The sequence below is a fragment of the Ammospiza caudacuta genome, chromosome 2, assembly GCF_027887145.1.
Source record: "Ammospiza caudacuta isolate bAmmCau1 chromosome 2, bAmmCau1.pri, whole genome shotgun sequence".
Lineage (NCBI taxonomy): Eukaryota > Metazoa > Chordata > Aves > Passeriformes > Passerellidae > Ammospiza > Ammospiza caudacuta.
In genome coordinates, this window is record NC_080594.1 from 15,057,627 (window position 1) to 15,076,179 (window position 18,553).

An 18,553-nucleotide genomic window follows, 5' to 3' on the forward strand; every position below is an offset into this window, starting at 1 on the left:
TTCCAGTGTTCTGATCCCTTGAGATTAATTCCCTTGACACAGTAGAGATGGAAAAGCAAAGGGAGTAAACACTTGCTTGGTAATAGGCAATGGGAAGCTCTGAAGTTTTTCCCACTGCTGGTTCAGAGTAGTAGGTGCCACCTCATCATCCTGAATCTCCACAGATGGCTTCTGAAACTCCCTGACCTGGCTGTTCCCTCACTGACTGAACATCCCTCCTGGCCAGTCTGACAGCATGGCCAGGTGAATTACCTGAACAGGTGAGGTTTTGTGTAAGACCATGGATGGGGAAGGACTAGTGAGCAATGGACTGGAAACTATTATCTTCTCCTAGTTGAAGTTGGGAGTGACTCAGCCATTTGCCTGAGCTGTGCAGCCCCACTGCAGCCAAGCCTCATCTTGCTTGCTGACACAAAAGCTGCCAGTGATGCTGAACAAGAGGCTGCCATGGCTTGCACACAAACTGAGTTACAAGAGGCTTTCCCTGAAGACATCATGCTGTCTTTATTCTGCTCCTAGTTCTTCCTTCAGTCCTGCTTTATCTAACCCACTCACTGTAGAGAAACAGTAATTCACTTTCTTTCTCACAAACACACTCCTCCAGTTTTATTCCAGAACCTATTTCCAAGTTTGAACAGAGAAGTCCTTATTTTGGACTGGGTATAAAAGCTCTCTTGAAGATCCCCAGGTTCACTCACCCACTGTGGTCTCATCTCTCTTGGCAGGAGAGATGAGTAACTCACTCACCCTGTGGTGCGTTACTGTGCTCTCCCTGTGCCACAGGAGTGCTCCTGGAGGGCCAGGAGCTGAAGGAAGCTCTCAGGCAATGGAGAGAACATGCTGGGCTGGGAGTTATGTATCCCAGCTCACCAATGGCTTTGCCTTCTTCCTGCAGAAAAAAATTCCTGGTGCTGCTGTTCCACCCTCCTGGGTATTTGCTGTGAGGCAGCAGAACCAAGCTGGGTGCAGTCTGGGAGGCTCCTCCTCACCTTCTCCAGTATATAGCACATTGCAAGGCACAGCTCTTTCCAGAAAGCCAGCAGAGGTGTGGGGAGGAGGGAAGAACTTGCTGGTAAATCACACCAGGGGATGGCCAGGAAAGTGGGAGCTGGGTTAGGCATCCATGCCATGCTCCTCTGCATGAGCAAGGGTGGCTGGTTGGCACACAAACGCACTACCACAACAGGACTCCTCCAGGAATGTATTTATTTACATTAAAACACTGTTATACAAACTGAAAGTAAAAGAAAAGGAAAAAAAGGAAAAGACATCTCAGAGGGTAGCTGTGCCAAAGATGGCACTTCCCACTTCCTGCCCTGTCTCACTGCTGCCTTCCTTCTGCTCCAGTCCAATGCCGGTGCCGCAATCTCTGTAGGATCCCAGCTCTCTCTCAAGGTGAACACCCTTGAATTCTGTTTAAATGGCTTTCAGAACACTTGTTTTCTGCGTCCAAAGAAAACTCTTGCCCACACATTCTTTTCTTAATTTATTTATGTAACACAGTGTAGAAAGCTATCAATTCATAAGCAATGGCTCTGTACAATCATCCTGCAGAGGACCCCTGTTAACTTTTGGCCAGCAGGCACTTCGTCCCCCAGAAGTGCTCACAATTAACAGGGACTCTTTTTAATAATTTTTTTAAGATCAAAAAGATACATGGAAAAGAAAATAAAGTTTACCTTTCAATGCCTAAAGTGTGCACATAAAACAGGCACAACAAAACAAATGTGTATTTTCATGATTTCTACATCACTAATACAGCAGGAGCAACAATCCGTACAATAAAATGCAGTTGCAGAGAAAAAGAATTTCAATAATTCGTCTGAAATACTTTTAAAAAATGTTGGTTTACTTTAAAATGCATAGTGATCAGAAAAAAATGCTCAGCAAAGAGAAGCAGCTAAACCCCACAGACACAGAAAGCATCCCCCATCAATTCTTAAAGCATGTTTCAACTAGGACCTAATTTTTGTCACAAATCACAAGAATAATATACAACTGGCTAAGGAGCTACATGATAAATAATTGGGAAAGAGAATCTATCCATGCACTAGTTAAATACAGCTAACCTCTTTACAGTACACAAAAAACATTCATTAATAATGTAGTGTAAAGACTGAAATGTAAAGAGAAAGAGAGAGAAAATACATTACCGATTTTATTAATTCAAGTTCAGGCATCTACTTGTGTTACAGCACAGCTGTCAAAAGGCGAGAATGAGTAAATAATAAAGCAGAGTGTTTTTCTTTCTTTCCACATTATAACTGAACACCAATGGGCAGTGAAGCAATTACTCTTCCATTCAACTCATGAGGCTGCTATGATGTCCTAGTTCTGCATCTGTTCAAAGAACTTGTATGTGGGATTTTCGTAGCCATTCTGCTGCATCTTGGAAAGGTGGCGCTCCTCTGGTGTCACTGCAGCATCAACCTGCCAGGAGAGGGGACAACCAGGGTCACAATCCTGCTCAATTCACAGCATACCCTGTGTCTTTTAATTTTCTATTAAGTTGTAGTTTGTTGTTGTTGATTTTTTAAAATTTATACATACTAACAAAGAACTGTTATTCCTATCCTCATATCTTTGCCTGAGAGCCCCTTAATTTCAAAATTATAGTAATTCAGAGGGAGTAGGTTTACATTTTCCTTTCTGTCTTCCTTAGCAGAAACCTGTCTTTCAAACCAAGACATCCTGCAATAATGGTATGTCTACATTCAACATCTGGGGTTTGGCCTAACAAGGCTCCTGTTTTTTCCATTATTACTAAATTCACTCAAAGCAGAGTCTCTGGTGGCACAGCTGTTGGCAGCAGATATCCAGATATCTACCAGCTTGGTGGATTAATACTAAAATCTGCTTCAATTTTTTACAAAATGGGTTGAAAGCTGTCACATCAAAAGCTGAAGTTGAGATTCCTGTTTGCTGTTTTCTGCCTCTTGGTCCAAAATTCTGCACAGGTTGCTATCTGTGCAAATCACCCCACACTGTTGGTGATCTCCTGACCAAGTCTCTTTGGAAAGTTTCAAACCATATGGATAACCAGTGTGGACTCAAGGATGCACAAGCATAGGCTTAAGACAAAGGTTTACACAAATAATTCTTAAGACCCTTTGTAATCCCAGAGAGTGGAATAAATCATGTTTGTCTCCAGCAAGAACAAAGCAAGGTTCATTTGACTCAAGATTAAACCAGCATAAACTATGGACTCGATCAAGACTTCGGTTTCAATCAAAAATGTAAAATACCAATTCTAAAAAGGCAAAAATAAACAAGTATCTCAAGTGCTTACTAACACAAGTACTGTCTGCAAACCAGACACTCACACAGCAAACTAAATAGGAAGGAAAAGTTACATGAACTTCTTCCAGTTCTCATAATGAAGCCTTTCTAGTTACAGAGATCTTATCTTAAAGCCATTAAATAGAGAAAATATTTTAAATTACTGTAACTTGACCACAAACCTCCTAGGCAGACTGAGACAAAGATTTTCATCTTGAAAGTTCTATATAAGAGTCTTACATACTATTTGTTTCTCAAAATGATGAGTTTCAGATTAGTCATAAATCCAAAGCAGTTTGTGGCAACAAAAAATCTTGTTTAGAGAAAAGAGAACAACAAAATCCTCAAGGGAAAATCCTTGCAGTGCACAGCACAAGCTATGGGAGGGCCAGTCTCAAACATTACAGCTAAATAAAAAAACTGGTGTATGATTCCCCAACATAAAACCAGATTTTTCCTCTTGTGCAGTATCTTCTCATTGGCTGCTGTCAAATTTCTTATAAAATGAACTTTCACATTATCAAGTGATTGGTCTGGAATAGTTGCAGAAGAAAGTTTTGTGGTTTGACACCCACTTTAACATGGTTTACATTGTGCTTGCATTTACTAAATAAAGCAAATTGATTCCACACTGCTGGATGTAACAATGCCAACATAGCCAAAACCACAGCTTCTTCCTTCATAAATGAATATTTATACAGCAGTGTGTTGACTGTGCTGCACAGGTAACACCAGTTGTGCTTGGAAGTCTTTTCTTACCTCCACAACCCCATGATGAATAGATGTGTACTGCTTCTTCTTCAGCATCACCAAAGTAATGACAATCACTGTTGCTATGACAACACCTCCCACCATTAGTCCAATGACAGCACCTTTATTTGAGCCCACATCTTCAGCAAAGAACACCTACAAAAGAAATATAAAGGAAGATGGCTAATAAAAAGCTCACTGAACATTTGACTAACCTGCCAAGCTGCCACAGCAGTATAAAGGCTGTTGAAGCATCAGTAATTAAATGGCACTGCATGTCTTGGGAATTACTGCAACCTGGATTGCTGTGCCACAAAGCTCTGAAAGCTGGGGAGGAGCAATGTGGGACATGTATGGCCCGTGGTGCAGCAGTGCTGTGCTAAAGGGGACTCAGCTCCATGTTCAGCTTCACACAGGTCTCAGACAGTAGCTCCCTTTTTTCCTTGAGTAAGCAAGTCAAGCTGATTGCACAGTGATAGGCTTGAGTGGAGTAACCCAGGAGCAGACACATTTCTTTATTTTCAGAATGCTTATCATGAGTGTGGTCATACATTTACATCTGTGTGGCCTGTCTGGACTATGATGCATTTTTTCTATGAAAGAGTCATGAAGGACCTGTGAACTACAGTGAAACCTGCACACACCCAGCTGGGAGAGAATTCTCACACCAAAGGAGGTGAGCCAACAAAAGCTATCACTGATTTAAGTGACCACAAAGGAGTGCTTCAAGATATTGCAGGGTAAAAAGAATAAGCTGTATCTGCATGATGTACTTCTGTGAGACCTAGGAGGTTATAGCTGTGTGAAAACCAGAGAAAATTCACTTGAATTTTATGCACTGATAAGGCAAAACAGAGGACAGCAAGATGCTTTACTATGCATATAAAAAATCTGGCTTTTATAAGCAGGAGCAGGTATGAAAAATGGGTGATTGCCTTCATTGCCTTGTTCCATATTCAAAGAATACACAGGATTACTTCACATCTGAGCATACATTACAATTCTTTTGTCTGCATGCCAATAGCAGGTAATTTATTATTATTATTTCTATTATTAATAATATTATTGTTGTTATTGTTTTAAAATATTATTGTTTAATAATATCGTTATTATTGTTATTATTATTTTAAACCAAAATGGGCAAAAAAAAAAAAGCAGAATAAATTACATTCACAGAATTGTATGACTATCTCAAGCTGACAAGTATTTAACAAAAAATGTAGAGGGAAGCAAGAAACCAGCTGAGAATTATACTGAGCTGTGTAACATTTGCACTCTTTAATAAACACAACCTTTGTCAGAAAGGTATTAAAGCATGCAGCATAAATATTTATGTTGTTCCTAGTCACAAGCAAGAAGCCTGTCATAGCAAAGTTAAAAATTTACAAGAAAGTACAAACAATAGTGTTGGCATGAACCAGTGCAAAGCAGTAATTTCGTCCATGAATTTTACCTGCCTAGGACTGAAATTCTGTTACTGTACTATTTCAGGAGCACTGAAAATGCCCCAGCTAATATATATGGGCAAGAGAGGAAGGCCTTAAGCACTCCAAGCCATGAAAATCAACCTAATGTACAGTTCAAACATGAACCTCCATAAAGGAGAAAATAAATGCAATTTCAACCCAATTCAGAGGTGTGCATGTAAAATACAATGTGCAGCTGAATTCAAAGGAATATTCTTAGGAGACTGTTTCAGGAAATTCTACCATGGCATAGAATGGATGCACAGATCCAAGTGTTTTCTGCTCCCTGCTTTTGAATTAATGCCAAATGTAGAGGGGCACTGGACAGGACATGGTGTGTGGCAGGGAAGCAAGGCCTGGTCAGCATCAGTCCAGTGTTTGCTCAGCAGTACCAGAATCCCTGCTCAGCCTCAACTGAAAAGATAACCTAGAAGACAGCTCACTAATTTTTTAACAGTGGTTGTACCTATCAGTAAAAAGTATGGCAAAAACCACTGTGAAAAGCTAGAAAGGTCCCATTTTAAGCATGACAGAGATTACCATGTGCAGGGACTGCAATGCCCATCAGCCACCATGCTATGGGGAGTTCCCAGCTAACCATATAACCAATTCTTTGGGGTGGTATCAAACCACTTCCACACTAAAGGGTACTGCTGAAAACTACGACAACCAGTAACTACTGTGCCCAGCACATGTTCCTGCAAATCCCTTCCCTCTACACCCTGCACAGGTTTGCTCTGTTGGCATGTTTAACCCATCTGAGCTAAGCACATCAGACTTTCCCAAATTAGTGCTAATGCATTTCGGATTAACTCATCAAATTGGCAATTCTCAGTTCCTGGCATCAAAGAGATGGCAGAATATCCTTTCACAGAGTGACTGTCTAGTTCAAATGCAAATTTGAGTCCCATGTTAATTTTGGTTTTCAGCACTACTTAGCTTTAAAAATATATTAAGGAAAAGAAGCTTTTAAGTATAATATCAGGATATTAAAAGCTATGGAACTGAAACCTCATCACATAATATACCCTTACAAAGAAGAAACTGAACAGGTTTATATTCAACATTGCTGTCTGGGTTCTTCATTGCTTATTAAGCAACCAAAAAAAGCTTTTAGAAGATGCTTTTCTTACCTACAGTGCTTTTGGTTGTCATTCTTATGCTCACAAGAAGCACAGTTCAAATGGGGAACAATATTTTGCTCCTACCTGCCTTTCCTCTGTTAATAATAATTTCATATACCTTAAGGAACAAAACACACAGATACAAGCCAAACACAAACTAAAATTAAGGCCAGTGGGGAATCTTCTTTCATCCCAAGCAGCCATTCCTATGAAAGGTTATGCTCCATGCACACACCACTGCCATCTGTTTTGATGGGAAAGGACTATACTCCTGAAATGGTGTCATTCTATTTCTTGCTGCACCGTGCTATGTGTCTCAAACTCTTTTTCTTTTTTTTAAACTCAGCATTTCCCATCCTCTGTATCCCTTGTATGATACAGAGAGTCTATGAGACAGATGGGCTGTGGGACAAGTATTCTCCATATAAGCACATCCAGTGACATGGCAGTGTGTCACTGTCATATCTTCTGGAAAAATCCCTTCACCAGGATTTCTTCTCCCAGGAAGCTGAGAAGCCTCAGAGAAAAATGAAAGCAATGATTATCTGATTGCTTCTCCTGTGTTTTGCTGCTTTGTAATGTGGTTGGAGATTGTTTATCCAACAGGTGCTTGTTTGATTGGTTTCATGTGAATTGTTTTCACTTAATCACCAATCACCATCAGGTTGTGCTGGACTCTAAGGAGTGAGTCATGAGTTTTTAGTTAGTATCTTGTTAAGCCTTCTGTCTGTATCCTTTCTCTATTTAGTATAGCTTTAGTATAGTATTCTTTAATATAATATAGTAACATAAAATAATAAATTAGCCTTCTAAGAACATGGAGTCAGATTCATCAATTCCTCCTTCGTCCTGGGGACCCCAAAAATACCATGGTAGTGCAAGGACAGGAACTGTGGGACTTTCCTCTCACGTGAGGCTCAATGACTTTCCATCCTCTCTGCTGACATTGTTCCAGGTTTACTCTCATTGGAGAGAGAACCAGAAAAATCATAATCTTTTCATGTGCTAACTTTCTGTTGTCCACATCAGTCGAGCAAAACATGGCCATAAGTGACTCAGTAGCTCAGGATTGAATCAGCATCTCAAAATGCAGGCATGGAAAGCACTGCCTGGTCACTCACCAGCTTTTGATGATGAACTTCGTATCCCGAGTCATGCCGGAACTCCGCATCCATCTTCACCTCAGAGATCTCTTCTGTCTTAACATTGGTCAACCCAGAACCTGCATTGCACCACAAAGACAATTCATTACATTCAGGATTCAGATTCAGGAAGATTCTGCTTAACCCCATTGCTGGAGAGCAGAAGGCAGCAGTGCCATTCACACGGAGGAGGTGTGATGCAATGTGAAAAGGAACAGGGAGGAAAGTGAGGTACATCTGGTGTTTCAGTTCCACTGAGGTGACACACAATGAGCTAGTGAAGTTTCTCCTCTGTTAAAGGATCCTTAGTCCTCAGCAGCTATATTAGTACAGGCATTAAAGGCTTCCAGCATGAAACATTGCAGGAACAAAGCTGTGAGGGACCAACAGAGGCGACCTGAATTGGCTCACAGGCTGCATACAGATCTGCTCTGACAGCCTCTTTAGCAATGTCAAGAAAATTTGTTGTTTGGGCCAAAATCCTCCTCCTCCCTCAGCTCAGGCTGCTGTGAGGAAAAAACAAAATACTCATGGTGTGAATAACAGAATGCCAGATATCTTATTTTCTTGCTTCCTGCGAGTCTGTACCTTTTCCACAAACATGCACAAGTTACTAAAATGTTTGTGGAGTTTCCAGAGTTTTCAGATTTTATACTGCTCAGAATTAATGACTGTTCTTGTCTTTTCTCTGAAAGATGATAACTGTCTCTCTGTTAGAAACATACAGAAAAGTAAGTGACTACACCTTGCAACATTTATTATCATACACAGTTTACAGTCCTGTTCTCTTAGGGGTGTGAAGGGGAGGTGCTGCACTCGTCTACCTGGAAAGAAGGGCAAAATTTCCTCCTGGAAAATAGCCTTAGGAGAATGAGAGGTGAATCCTGTATATGTCTATGACTCCTGAAGAGCTGGCTCTGGCTTAGAGAGACTGTATGGATATTCATGGAGCTGATTGTTTTCCTTCTCAGTACCAATGTACCCGACATTTGTATTTCCTGGAGATAAAACACTGCAGAAGAATGGTGTTTATAAGATGTAATTTCCTCCCTCTTCTGAATACGGTAAGAACAAACCAGTTCCTATTCCTTGTTTATTTCAGCATTTTCTCACTCCCAACTCCTCTCTCCAAGGCTAAATTCTTAGAATCTTGCACTGAACTTCAGTTTTGATTAAGACGAAGAACCTCTTAAAATTCTCTGACTGCTGACTGCTCCTGTGCTCCATTGTCTTGCTGGACTCTCAACAATAATTCCTTAAGAACTCCATGTGCCAGTGAGCTCCACAGCCTAAAATAGCACTCAATCCAATAATTTTTGTTATTGCCTTCGAATGTGCAATTTCTTTTTTCATTAAGTGGCGGTTTATTTTTGAATTATGAACCAGCAAGAATAGATCTTCCTTCTCTGGACTGTACAGATAACCCACTCTAAATTTCTCATCTTTATTTTCATAGGAAAACATGCAAAGGAGAGAACAAGAATCATCCTCATGCTATAAAGAATTTATGGTTATTTTTTTGAAGAGTCTGACTGCCCCATAAATTCTACCTTACTTTTTTTTTTTAAGGAATCAAGCACTTCAACCCCTCAAATCTATTAAGTTCCTGACTTTTGATGCTACATAACAGTACTGACACAAATATAATATGACATTTATGGGAGACCATTTTAAAATGCAAGAACTGTAAAGTACCTAAGGAATTACAGTCTGAAAACAAGCAATGATATTCCGTCAAAGAAATGCAGGAGGAAGTGGAGCTGCAGGAAATAAAGCCCACATGGTACCTGAAAACAGGTTTAACTTTCTATCCTTGAAGTAGCTGTGGCTAGTTTTCCAAATTAAGAGCACAATTTATTCTCTTTTGTGCATCATCTCAAAGTACCCCCTACACCTGCATCAATGGGAAATGAGGAAAAGTAGGTTGGAGACTGAAATGTTACAGTTTATGGCTTGAATATTTTTACAAAGGACTACTGCCTATCTTAGCAAAACCATATAACAAAAACTGCACCAAAGAGTTCTGACTGAGGCCCTGGGCTGTAAATTGCTTTGGGGTAAGAGAAAGTGACACTGTTCTCAGGTTTGGTTTGGGAAGAATACTTTCACAGGAAGATTAAGCCCAGCACCTTCAGGGGTGGAGGCTACAGCCCCAGGCTTTTCTGCTGCCAGGCTTGTGCAGACCCCTACACCAAAGGGAGGATGAGGAGGGGTTTCCTGTGTATGGTGAAAAAGCCTCTGCTCTGAGGCAGTGAACACCCACCCTCCACTGGGCAGAGTGGCCCACACTTCTTCCGTATTGGAAGTTCAACTATGACTTCCATTTATGGGGCCTCTCTCCCCTGGAAAGCCACATCCATGAGACATTCCCATGGGACACAGCTGAGGGGGTGTCATGGCCCATCAAAGGCCCCCAAAGGGGTCCCCAGACCCTGCACCAGAGCAATGCACAGGATCCTGCATGATGCAACAGATCCACAGTCCTACAAGTGTCAAATGGCCCCCCCCAGGGAGGTACCTGTGTGTTCCCACCTGCCCAAAAGTACACTAATTCACTGGATTCTATCCTTTTTGGCAGGGGACCCTCACCAGCAGGAAGACCAGATGGAGGGAAACAAGGAGACATCACTGGGACCCATGGAGGGGTGATCTGCCTCTACTTAATCTGTCTCTGCCATTCTCCCTGTCCTCCCTCCCCCCATGACCCATTTCTACTTCCTTCTCTCTTTTCCCACTCTTTCTCTTTGCCTCTCTTACTATTAAATAAAAGATATAATTTTTTTTTGTATCAACATCTAACCCCTTTTGGTTTTAATTGCATTTTGGGGATTATTCAAACATCCAGGTTGGTTCCACTTTATTCGGAGAGTTTGCTCTTTGCTCCTCTGTGATTAGAGCAGATCACAACAAAGGAGAACAAGGAAGATCAACCTGTCAACCCCTCATGCCTTTTTGGTTTTAGGATTAAAAGGGAAGGGAGAAAATTACAGTAGTGGAGTACCAGTGCAGCAGCTGGGGGGAAAGGGCTTTCCCAGGACTTGTTTTACTGTCCTTGGCTGCAGAGCTGAAGAGGTGGCTGCTCCCAGCTGCTCCCCACTGTCCATGGCCACACTCACTGCCCTTGCAGATACCCTGGCAAAAGCACCACATGGAAATTCCACCAAGGCAAAGGCCTGAGGAACTGTACAACCTGACTGCTGCAGCTGGCAAATCCCCTGAAGCCATAAAGATTGATTAGAACATATCCACACACATATAAGATAAATCAGTGAAGAATCTGCTTGTCTTTTGTTGAGGGAAGTCCTACCTCCCAAACTCTTAGAGGTCACTGGAAGATTTAGGAATCACATGGGAAACAGGGATTCTGCTTGGAGTGAATCTGGATTTCCAAAAAGCTTTTGAGAAGGTCCCTGATCAAAGCTCTGGCAGAAGCTAAGAGCCAAGGATTAGAAGGGAAAGTCCTACATTACTTTCTATAACTAAGAGAAAGGAAATGAAGTGCAAATACACATCTGTTTTTACAATGGAGGAATATTACCAGTGGGTCCCAAAAGGATCTGTGCTGTGCTGTTTGCAAAGTGATCTGGATAGGAGAGTGAATAGGGAAATGACAAAGTTTACTGACAAAAAATTCAAGGAAAAAAGAGGATAGTCAAAGTAAAATCAGGCGCAAAGAACTGCAGAAGGATCTTACAAATTCCAAGAGCACAATAAAAGGGAAATTATATTTAGTGTTGATATAATGCAAAGTGGTGCTTGTGGGGCTACACAGCCCTAACTACACATATAAAGACTCTAATTTAGCTTTGTTCCACCTGGGACAGAGACCTTGCAGTCACCGAGGGTAACTCTGTGGCACTTGGTTCAGTAGCAGTCAAAAAGGCAAAGAGAAAGGTAGGAGCAATTTAGAGAAAATAGAAAAAATTGTTACACCACTGTATATAGGATGCATCCTCATGTTAAATCTGTCTATTTGCTCTGGTCCCATTACCTCACACAAAGGCAGAAGAATTAAAAAGATATAATGCAGGGAGACACAGATGATCACAGGTATGGAATGGCTTTTGTACCTGAAGGACTGAAATTGTGAGTCTTCAGACTAGAGGAGGCAAATGAGGTGAAACACAACAGAATGTGAGACTGTGAATGACAAGGGGAAAGTCTACAGGAAATGGTCATTCATTATTTCTCCTAAGAAATACAGGACACTAACATGGCTATGATACAGCAGATTGAAAATTAACACAAGAAAAATGTGTGTGTGTGTATATATATATATATAAATTCAGTAAAATGCAAAATTGGACTCACTGGCACAAAACGTGAGGATATTCAAAATACAAATAAACAAATGCAAAGAAGAAAAGTTCCTTCAGAGTCATTAAACACAATGGTGAAAATACAGTTTTCAGTCCTGGAAGCTATCAAATGCTAGCTTGATAGGCCAAATGCTCAATGGATGTGCTGGGGTATAAGGCAGAGGTGAAATCTGTACATACTCTGTTTGTACCACTGCTAGAGGTAGCAAAATGGACATGAGCACTTCTGCTTTTGACAATTCCAATCAAACAGCAGCATGGGAGCCATGCTTTCAGCACAGAGCAGGTTAAACAATGGGGTTTTGCTGTGGGATTAGGCAGAAATCTTTTTGTTTGGGCCAAGTGACCAAGGGCCCACAAAAATGCCATGGAATCTGAACACAAGGTAGGATCTGATATTAGGAATTTAATGATGTTAAGACTTACTGAAACTTGTTTTTGGCAATTTGCAGCAGGAAAAGGACAGAAACGGAGAAATCTCTTTTTTTAAGCTGTTGTACTAACAAACCCGATAGCAAATTTTTCCTTCCCTCTACTTCCTTCCTTCTACCTCCCTTACAAATGAGGAAAAAGACTTCAACTAGGTTAAACTGCTCATCTTCTGCAAATAACTGATTATCTAGTAAGGAGAAGTATGACATTGCACTGGAATCAATTAAATACCTGGTATGAGATAAAAATATACATGGGGTTACACACACCTTTGCACAATGATAGAATTGGGAATTTTTGTTGAAGAGATTCTAATACCAGTTCATTCACTTTGCTGTCCTAGTGACCACACATTTAGACTGGCAAGCTAAAATCAAAGATATACTTTTCAAGGGTGGTAACTGCAGCAGGAAAAACTTCAGGGTCTTTCTAAAACTTTGATCAGAGGTGAGATGCAAGCAGACAAGGGATTCCTAACACCTCTTCACTCTTGCACTGAAGACAAGCACACAAAGAACAGTTCTCTCTCTGACAAGAACTTTAATCCTGATCTTGGACAAAATTATGTTTTTTCCATTACCAATTCTAAAACACACAACCCAAACACAAAAGCCAATATACAACATGAAAAGTGAGAGCAACAGCCTCATTGCAAATTCACAAATAATGATCAATGCTACCAGTTTTCTTTTGAATTACTTACCACCTTTAGGGAGCTGCAATCCTAATCACTTCAATTTAAAAATGTTTCAATACAGCTGAAAAATACATTAACTCACAGCTCCTTAAAAAAACTGACAAAATTCTTTTGTTATAAAAACCATGGGCTTTTTTAAAAGCTTCTAGTGAAATGCAACAAAATGAGCTAACTATGATGGGCTTTTTATTGATATTGCTTTTAATTAAATGCTTTTATATGAACATGTGTATACATGCATGTGTGAACGCATACATTTCCAAACATCAAAAAATTGAGAGTATGAAACCCCCAAGTTTTCCTTGCCCAAATGGGAAAAAAATCATATGGGGTGAAAAACTACTCATATGAAATAAAAACCAAGTAGCTGCTTTGGGGAACACTCGATACTAACACTGATGAGCTTCTGTGTTTGTGTAAATATATTTATGCTTTCAGAAGTCTAAAAAAAGAGGTTACAGTGAATGCCACCAAGGATAATTAGATGCACATTACCTATCAAACTGCTTGCAATTACTTTGTCTACTGGTTACATGAACAGCTACAAAGGTTTTGTGATATTGTTCTGCACAGATAGAAGAGTGCTAGCTGTGCCTGAGGTTACATCCAGAGTTAAAAATTAAATCTGCAAGTGAAGCACTGTTGAAACAACTAGACCTGGGTGTTCTCAACACAGAGAAAATCAAAGCAGCAGTTTGAGTGACTGCAGTACCGACTGCATTCAGGAAAACATTCAGCTCCATGTCCATGAACTGTGCTTCAGTCATGGCAAGAACAAGAAAACAGTTGTTGAATCAAAGCCTGTTACACATGTGGCAAACAGCTTTATCTGGGTTAATCTGCACCAAAGATAAAAAGGGTGGAAGGGAAGGAATGCAGTCTTGGAACAAACCCCTGGAGCAGAGAGCTGCCTGTTGTAATTAGAAGTTCAACTATTGCTTCCATATGACTGTTTGCAAACTCATTTTGATGAGTTTTCATATTGTAAACTCATAAAGATGAAAATGAAAACTATATACCCTTTTTTGTAAGGTTAACTCAAATATCTTTGAGGGATATGCACTTTTAAGACTGCATGGAGATAAAACTTTCTGGTCTCTCCTAAGATGTCAGTGAACTGCTGGTTGATAATGGGGCTCTCAAATTGAAAAAAACAGAAAATAAGTGCAATAAAAGTGTTAACTTTTTTACAAAAGAATCTTATTGGAATGAAGTATAAAATAATTATTTCTCAGAATGCATGTGTGTAGAAATGAATAATCAAAACAAGTAAAATCTGGTTTGATAATCTTTCTGGCATGTCAATCCAGATGCTGTGCCTGTGCACCTAAAATTGCATTCACAGTTAGCAACAATCTCATAAAACAAACCATAATAATCTAAGGGAAAAAAACCCCACTATTTTTACTTTGTTTAAAGCAATTGTATTGAACTACCATCACAAAAACAGGAAAAAAAAATGTTGGCAGTTTCTGACACGAAAATCATAAATAACTAAGCTGCTCTATGCCCTCACCTCATACAGACTGCAGCATAAAACCATCAAGTCCAAACTGTAATACATGGAAAAAAGTAACACACTTAATAGCAAAAATCCTTGCATTGTGAACTATGGGCATCCTGTAAGTGATGTACTTACATGTGAGTGTACAATTACAACTGTAACTGTGTAACAGATGAAAATATTATCTGCCCTGAACAGAGCATTTGTTGTTTATCACCTTGAATTACAGAAAATATGCTAATACTAAGCAACGTCCCTTCTGATGGCACATTTTCTAATCTTCACTCAATTTGCACCAATCAGAGCTGCTGAATTAATGTAAGTAAAAGGAGCTTGCTCATGAGCATCTAGAGATGCTTTTATATGTATTTTTATGTGTATATAAATATTTCTATATGTACATGTGCACACATACACAAAGGAAAAATTACTAATAAACAGATACCCAAAATTCAGTTGCAAGAAATTAAGTGCTCATCATGAAAAAGTGACTGCTGGAGCACAGGAGAGAAGGAAACACTACTGAATAAGTTGTTACAGTGAGGTTATCAAGAAAAGAGGTACTTATTCCATCTGAAGTTCTTCATATGGAAGTTCTCAGGCTGGACTGGAGCCTTCTAACATCTAACATCTCCTTCTATAAATCAATTTATAAATAGCAAGAAATATGTAATAAATATGTTATAAAATATATATATATTAAATATATATATATATTAAAAAATAGTGCATTGATGACTACTTAGTATATCTAGATAGTTTTCTTCCCTTTGACGTTTGACCATCTCATTTACTTCCTTTTTTAGGAAGAAGATGATGAGAAACAGCCTTAGGCATAATTTTTATGTTTGTTTGCCCATTTGTGAATTAGGAAGGGGAACAACAGTATGCTAATGCAGTAGAGTCCTTGTTTAATGCCCATGTGAATTACACAGATGTTTTATCCATACTAGAAAATGGGATTCATCCAGATAATATCATTTTCCTAGGACTGATGTAGATCAGATTCCAATTCAAGCTTTAATTGTAGACAATCAAGGTGGAGCACAACAGAGGTGGGGGTTTAGACAACTGGCAAAAATTTCAACAAATGCTTTAAACTTGGTCCTTACTCATAAACTTTTCTCCCCTATGAACTGAACAACTCCTGACTTTTTCTGGCTTGACTCGCAGACTTCATCTTTTGAAAGAGAATGATGTAGTGAAGGAAAAGGACCCCAGGTATCACAAATACTGCTACCATCTAAATACTTGTTTGACCAGATGGTTGTAGAGGTCCCCTTTCAACCCAGTATATTTTGTGAGTCTGTGACTCTGTTCTGTACTGTGACCAAACTATCTCTCTTGTAAGAAAGTGACAAAGATGATCTGCATTATTTTCATCTGCCTGTAAGAAAAACATACTGATCATTATAAGAATGATGTGTGAGCAAGAAGTAAGTAAAATGGAAAAGAGAAAAAAGGGCACATGAATAATAGATTTTAATATTATAAGAAAACCGCAAGACTGAAATTGCATTACAAAACTTGGATTAACCATATGCACGTTTCATCTGTGATATTTCTACTGCTCCTGGGGAAGAAGGTAGATAATGCAATACTGAAGGGATTTTTTCCTGATCCCGGGATTTTTGGCATTGTAGCTCTGTACCAGTTACCAGGATCTCTTTCATGGACTGAATTAAGTCTCTAAACATAAGTAAAGATGTCAGACTCCTGAAACAGTGCTAGAAGCACACTACCTTCTGACACATATCCCAGTTGCTGCAACATATGAGCTTATTTTAGCTCCCACTGTAGCAATTTGTGTAGTTGCTAAACATGGGTGAGTTAAGATTTAAAAACAATTAGGAAGATGATGTCCACAATGCTATCTAATGAACATTTGGTTGACAAGATAAAGGGGAAAAGGATACAGATCAATCAGTTTAATATGACCTGAGGAAGAAAACACAATTATGATGTGACACTGAAATAATCCGGACCCTAAAATATATTCTCACTACATCAAAGAGTCAGAGTAGCCTCTTCTGAAATAAAAGACTGTTTCCTCTCAATGGCTTTAATAGTTTCAGATAATTCTGAACAAAAACCAGGGGAAAATAACCCCAAAAGCAAAAAAAAAGTATGAAAAGCTAAAATGATTTTTTCCTTTTGGAAACTGGAATTGTCCCATTTCAATTTTTCCAAACATTTGCAGCCTGACTCAACCTAGTGATCTGTGATTGTTCTGAAATCAATACAAAGACAGAGGTACCTACAGAGTAGAAACAATCACCCTGCTCTGTCCTAGAATGGAATTAATAGTTGTGTCCTCAGGAATCCTCAGGGAATCCAGAGGGATAATACCAATTTTTAGGTATCCGGAGGTAAGTAAGATAAGCACCACAGCAAAAAATATCAGTGCCCCCTGCAGTTCTGAAACCGTACACATTAATTCTTCATTAGCCCTGCTCACTCTACATAAAGGATTTGACATTTCTATCATATGTTTCCAAAGTAGTGTCTGTACAGGGTACCAAGTTTACCGTGTCCTGCACCTGCCAAAGTGTTATTTCTGGAAAGGATGAGACCTTTGATACAAAACAATTCTGGATCTGGGACACAGTCCTGCTGCAAGCACACATCCCAAACACCCTCAATACGGACAACACTCATATGGGATTTAATGTGAGGGAATGATGCTTCCATCATTCAGGGAACAGAATTACATTTTGTGAGCAGGGTACAACAAAGCAAAGGTAAATCATTTCAGCACCAGCAGACCATATGCATGCCAGAAAAAAACACAGGTGAGGTAAAAGCCATGCAAGTCATATACCTGGTCGTGTGGTGAGTCCTCTGTCTGCAGCTGGGCGGGCATCAACGGGCTCAACTAGGCACGTGCAGAAAAGAAACAAAAAAGCAAACAAAAATAAACAAAATCCCCAGAAATCACAAAGTCAAGGGCTCTTCTGTTGGGACAGTGCAGGAGAGACATACTGCATTAATAGTTACCAAAGCATCAACTAGAAAATATCCGCCTTCAGTTAATCCTGAAAGTAAAAGGAAGGGATGGGTAAGACTTCACAAGGAAAGCTTCAGCCTTGAGGCAGCATCATTTTTACATCATATTACTGCTTCAAGTCAGAAACCAGTAAGACTAAATAATTTCTGTCAATAGAACAAAACCATAGTCATTACATGCAAACTTTTCCCCATTGTCTGATCAGAACTGGCAGCCGGAATGGACGTGATGAATTCTTCCTGCAGCTGCTCTTTATCAATATTGACTTAAAAGCCTCCTGAATCCCTCATTTTTCCTTTCCATAGGGATTCTTTACAGCACTATCTATAATGTTAAAAAAAATAAAGTGGATTTTGAAAATACAATCAATATTCCTGTACGTTCTGATTTGTGAACAGCATATTTATCTTCCAGTTTTTGGAAGGGAAAGGAAAAAGAAACACAAATTTCTGTCCAAATGTATGTCATATGCAATTCTACAAAACTCTTTTATTAGCCTACTAAGGTTTTATCAGCTGAAATCTAAGTTGAACTAGCTCACTTGCACTAACAGAAAAACAGCATTTGCAAAACTTAGAGCTATTTGAGTCACTGCCAACTGCCTCAGTAAGTTCAAACATACTGGAAATGTTTATTAAAAGATTCAGATTTTTTTTGGTTGCTTCTCTCTTCTGTTACAATTGTGTTGCTTTCCTTATCTACTCAGTCTTTGACAGTGTCAAAAGAACCTAAATTCAGAAATGAAGTGTTACATTGTTCCTTAGAATTCAGAATTTTGCACATATATTCTTATTCATTTGAATGTTTGCATTCAGCTATGAGCCTTTATCAGC

At 39.4% G+C, this 18,553-nt stretch overlaps 1 protein-coding gene across 3 annotated transcripts in view; it reads right to left on the minus strand.

Annotated features, from left to right (window-relative positions):
* Positions 1-1,189: 1,189 nt before the first annotated feature.
* APP (amyloid beta precursor protein) overlaps positions 1,190-18,553 on the minus strand; it is a 194,270-nt gene continuing 176,906 nt past the window's right edge. For all 3 annotated transcript variants that reach the window (XM_058800412.1, XM_058800410.1, XM_058800411.1), the window contains 4 exons: positions 17,535-17,588; positions 7,741-7,841; positions 4,039-4,185; positions 1,190-2,430 (listed from right to left, as the gene is read on the minus strand). In XM_058800412.1, coding sequence (XP_058656395.1) covers positions 2,329-2,430; positions 4,039-4,185; positions 7,741-7,841; positions 17,535-17,588 — 404 coding nt within the window. In that variant the 3' untranslated portion in view covers positions 1,190-2,328. The remainder of the gene's footprint in view (positions 2,431-4,038; positions 4,186-7,740; positions 7,842-17,534; positions 17,589-18,553) is intronic.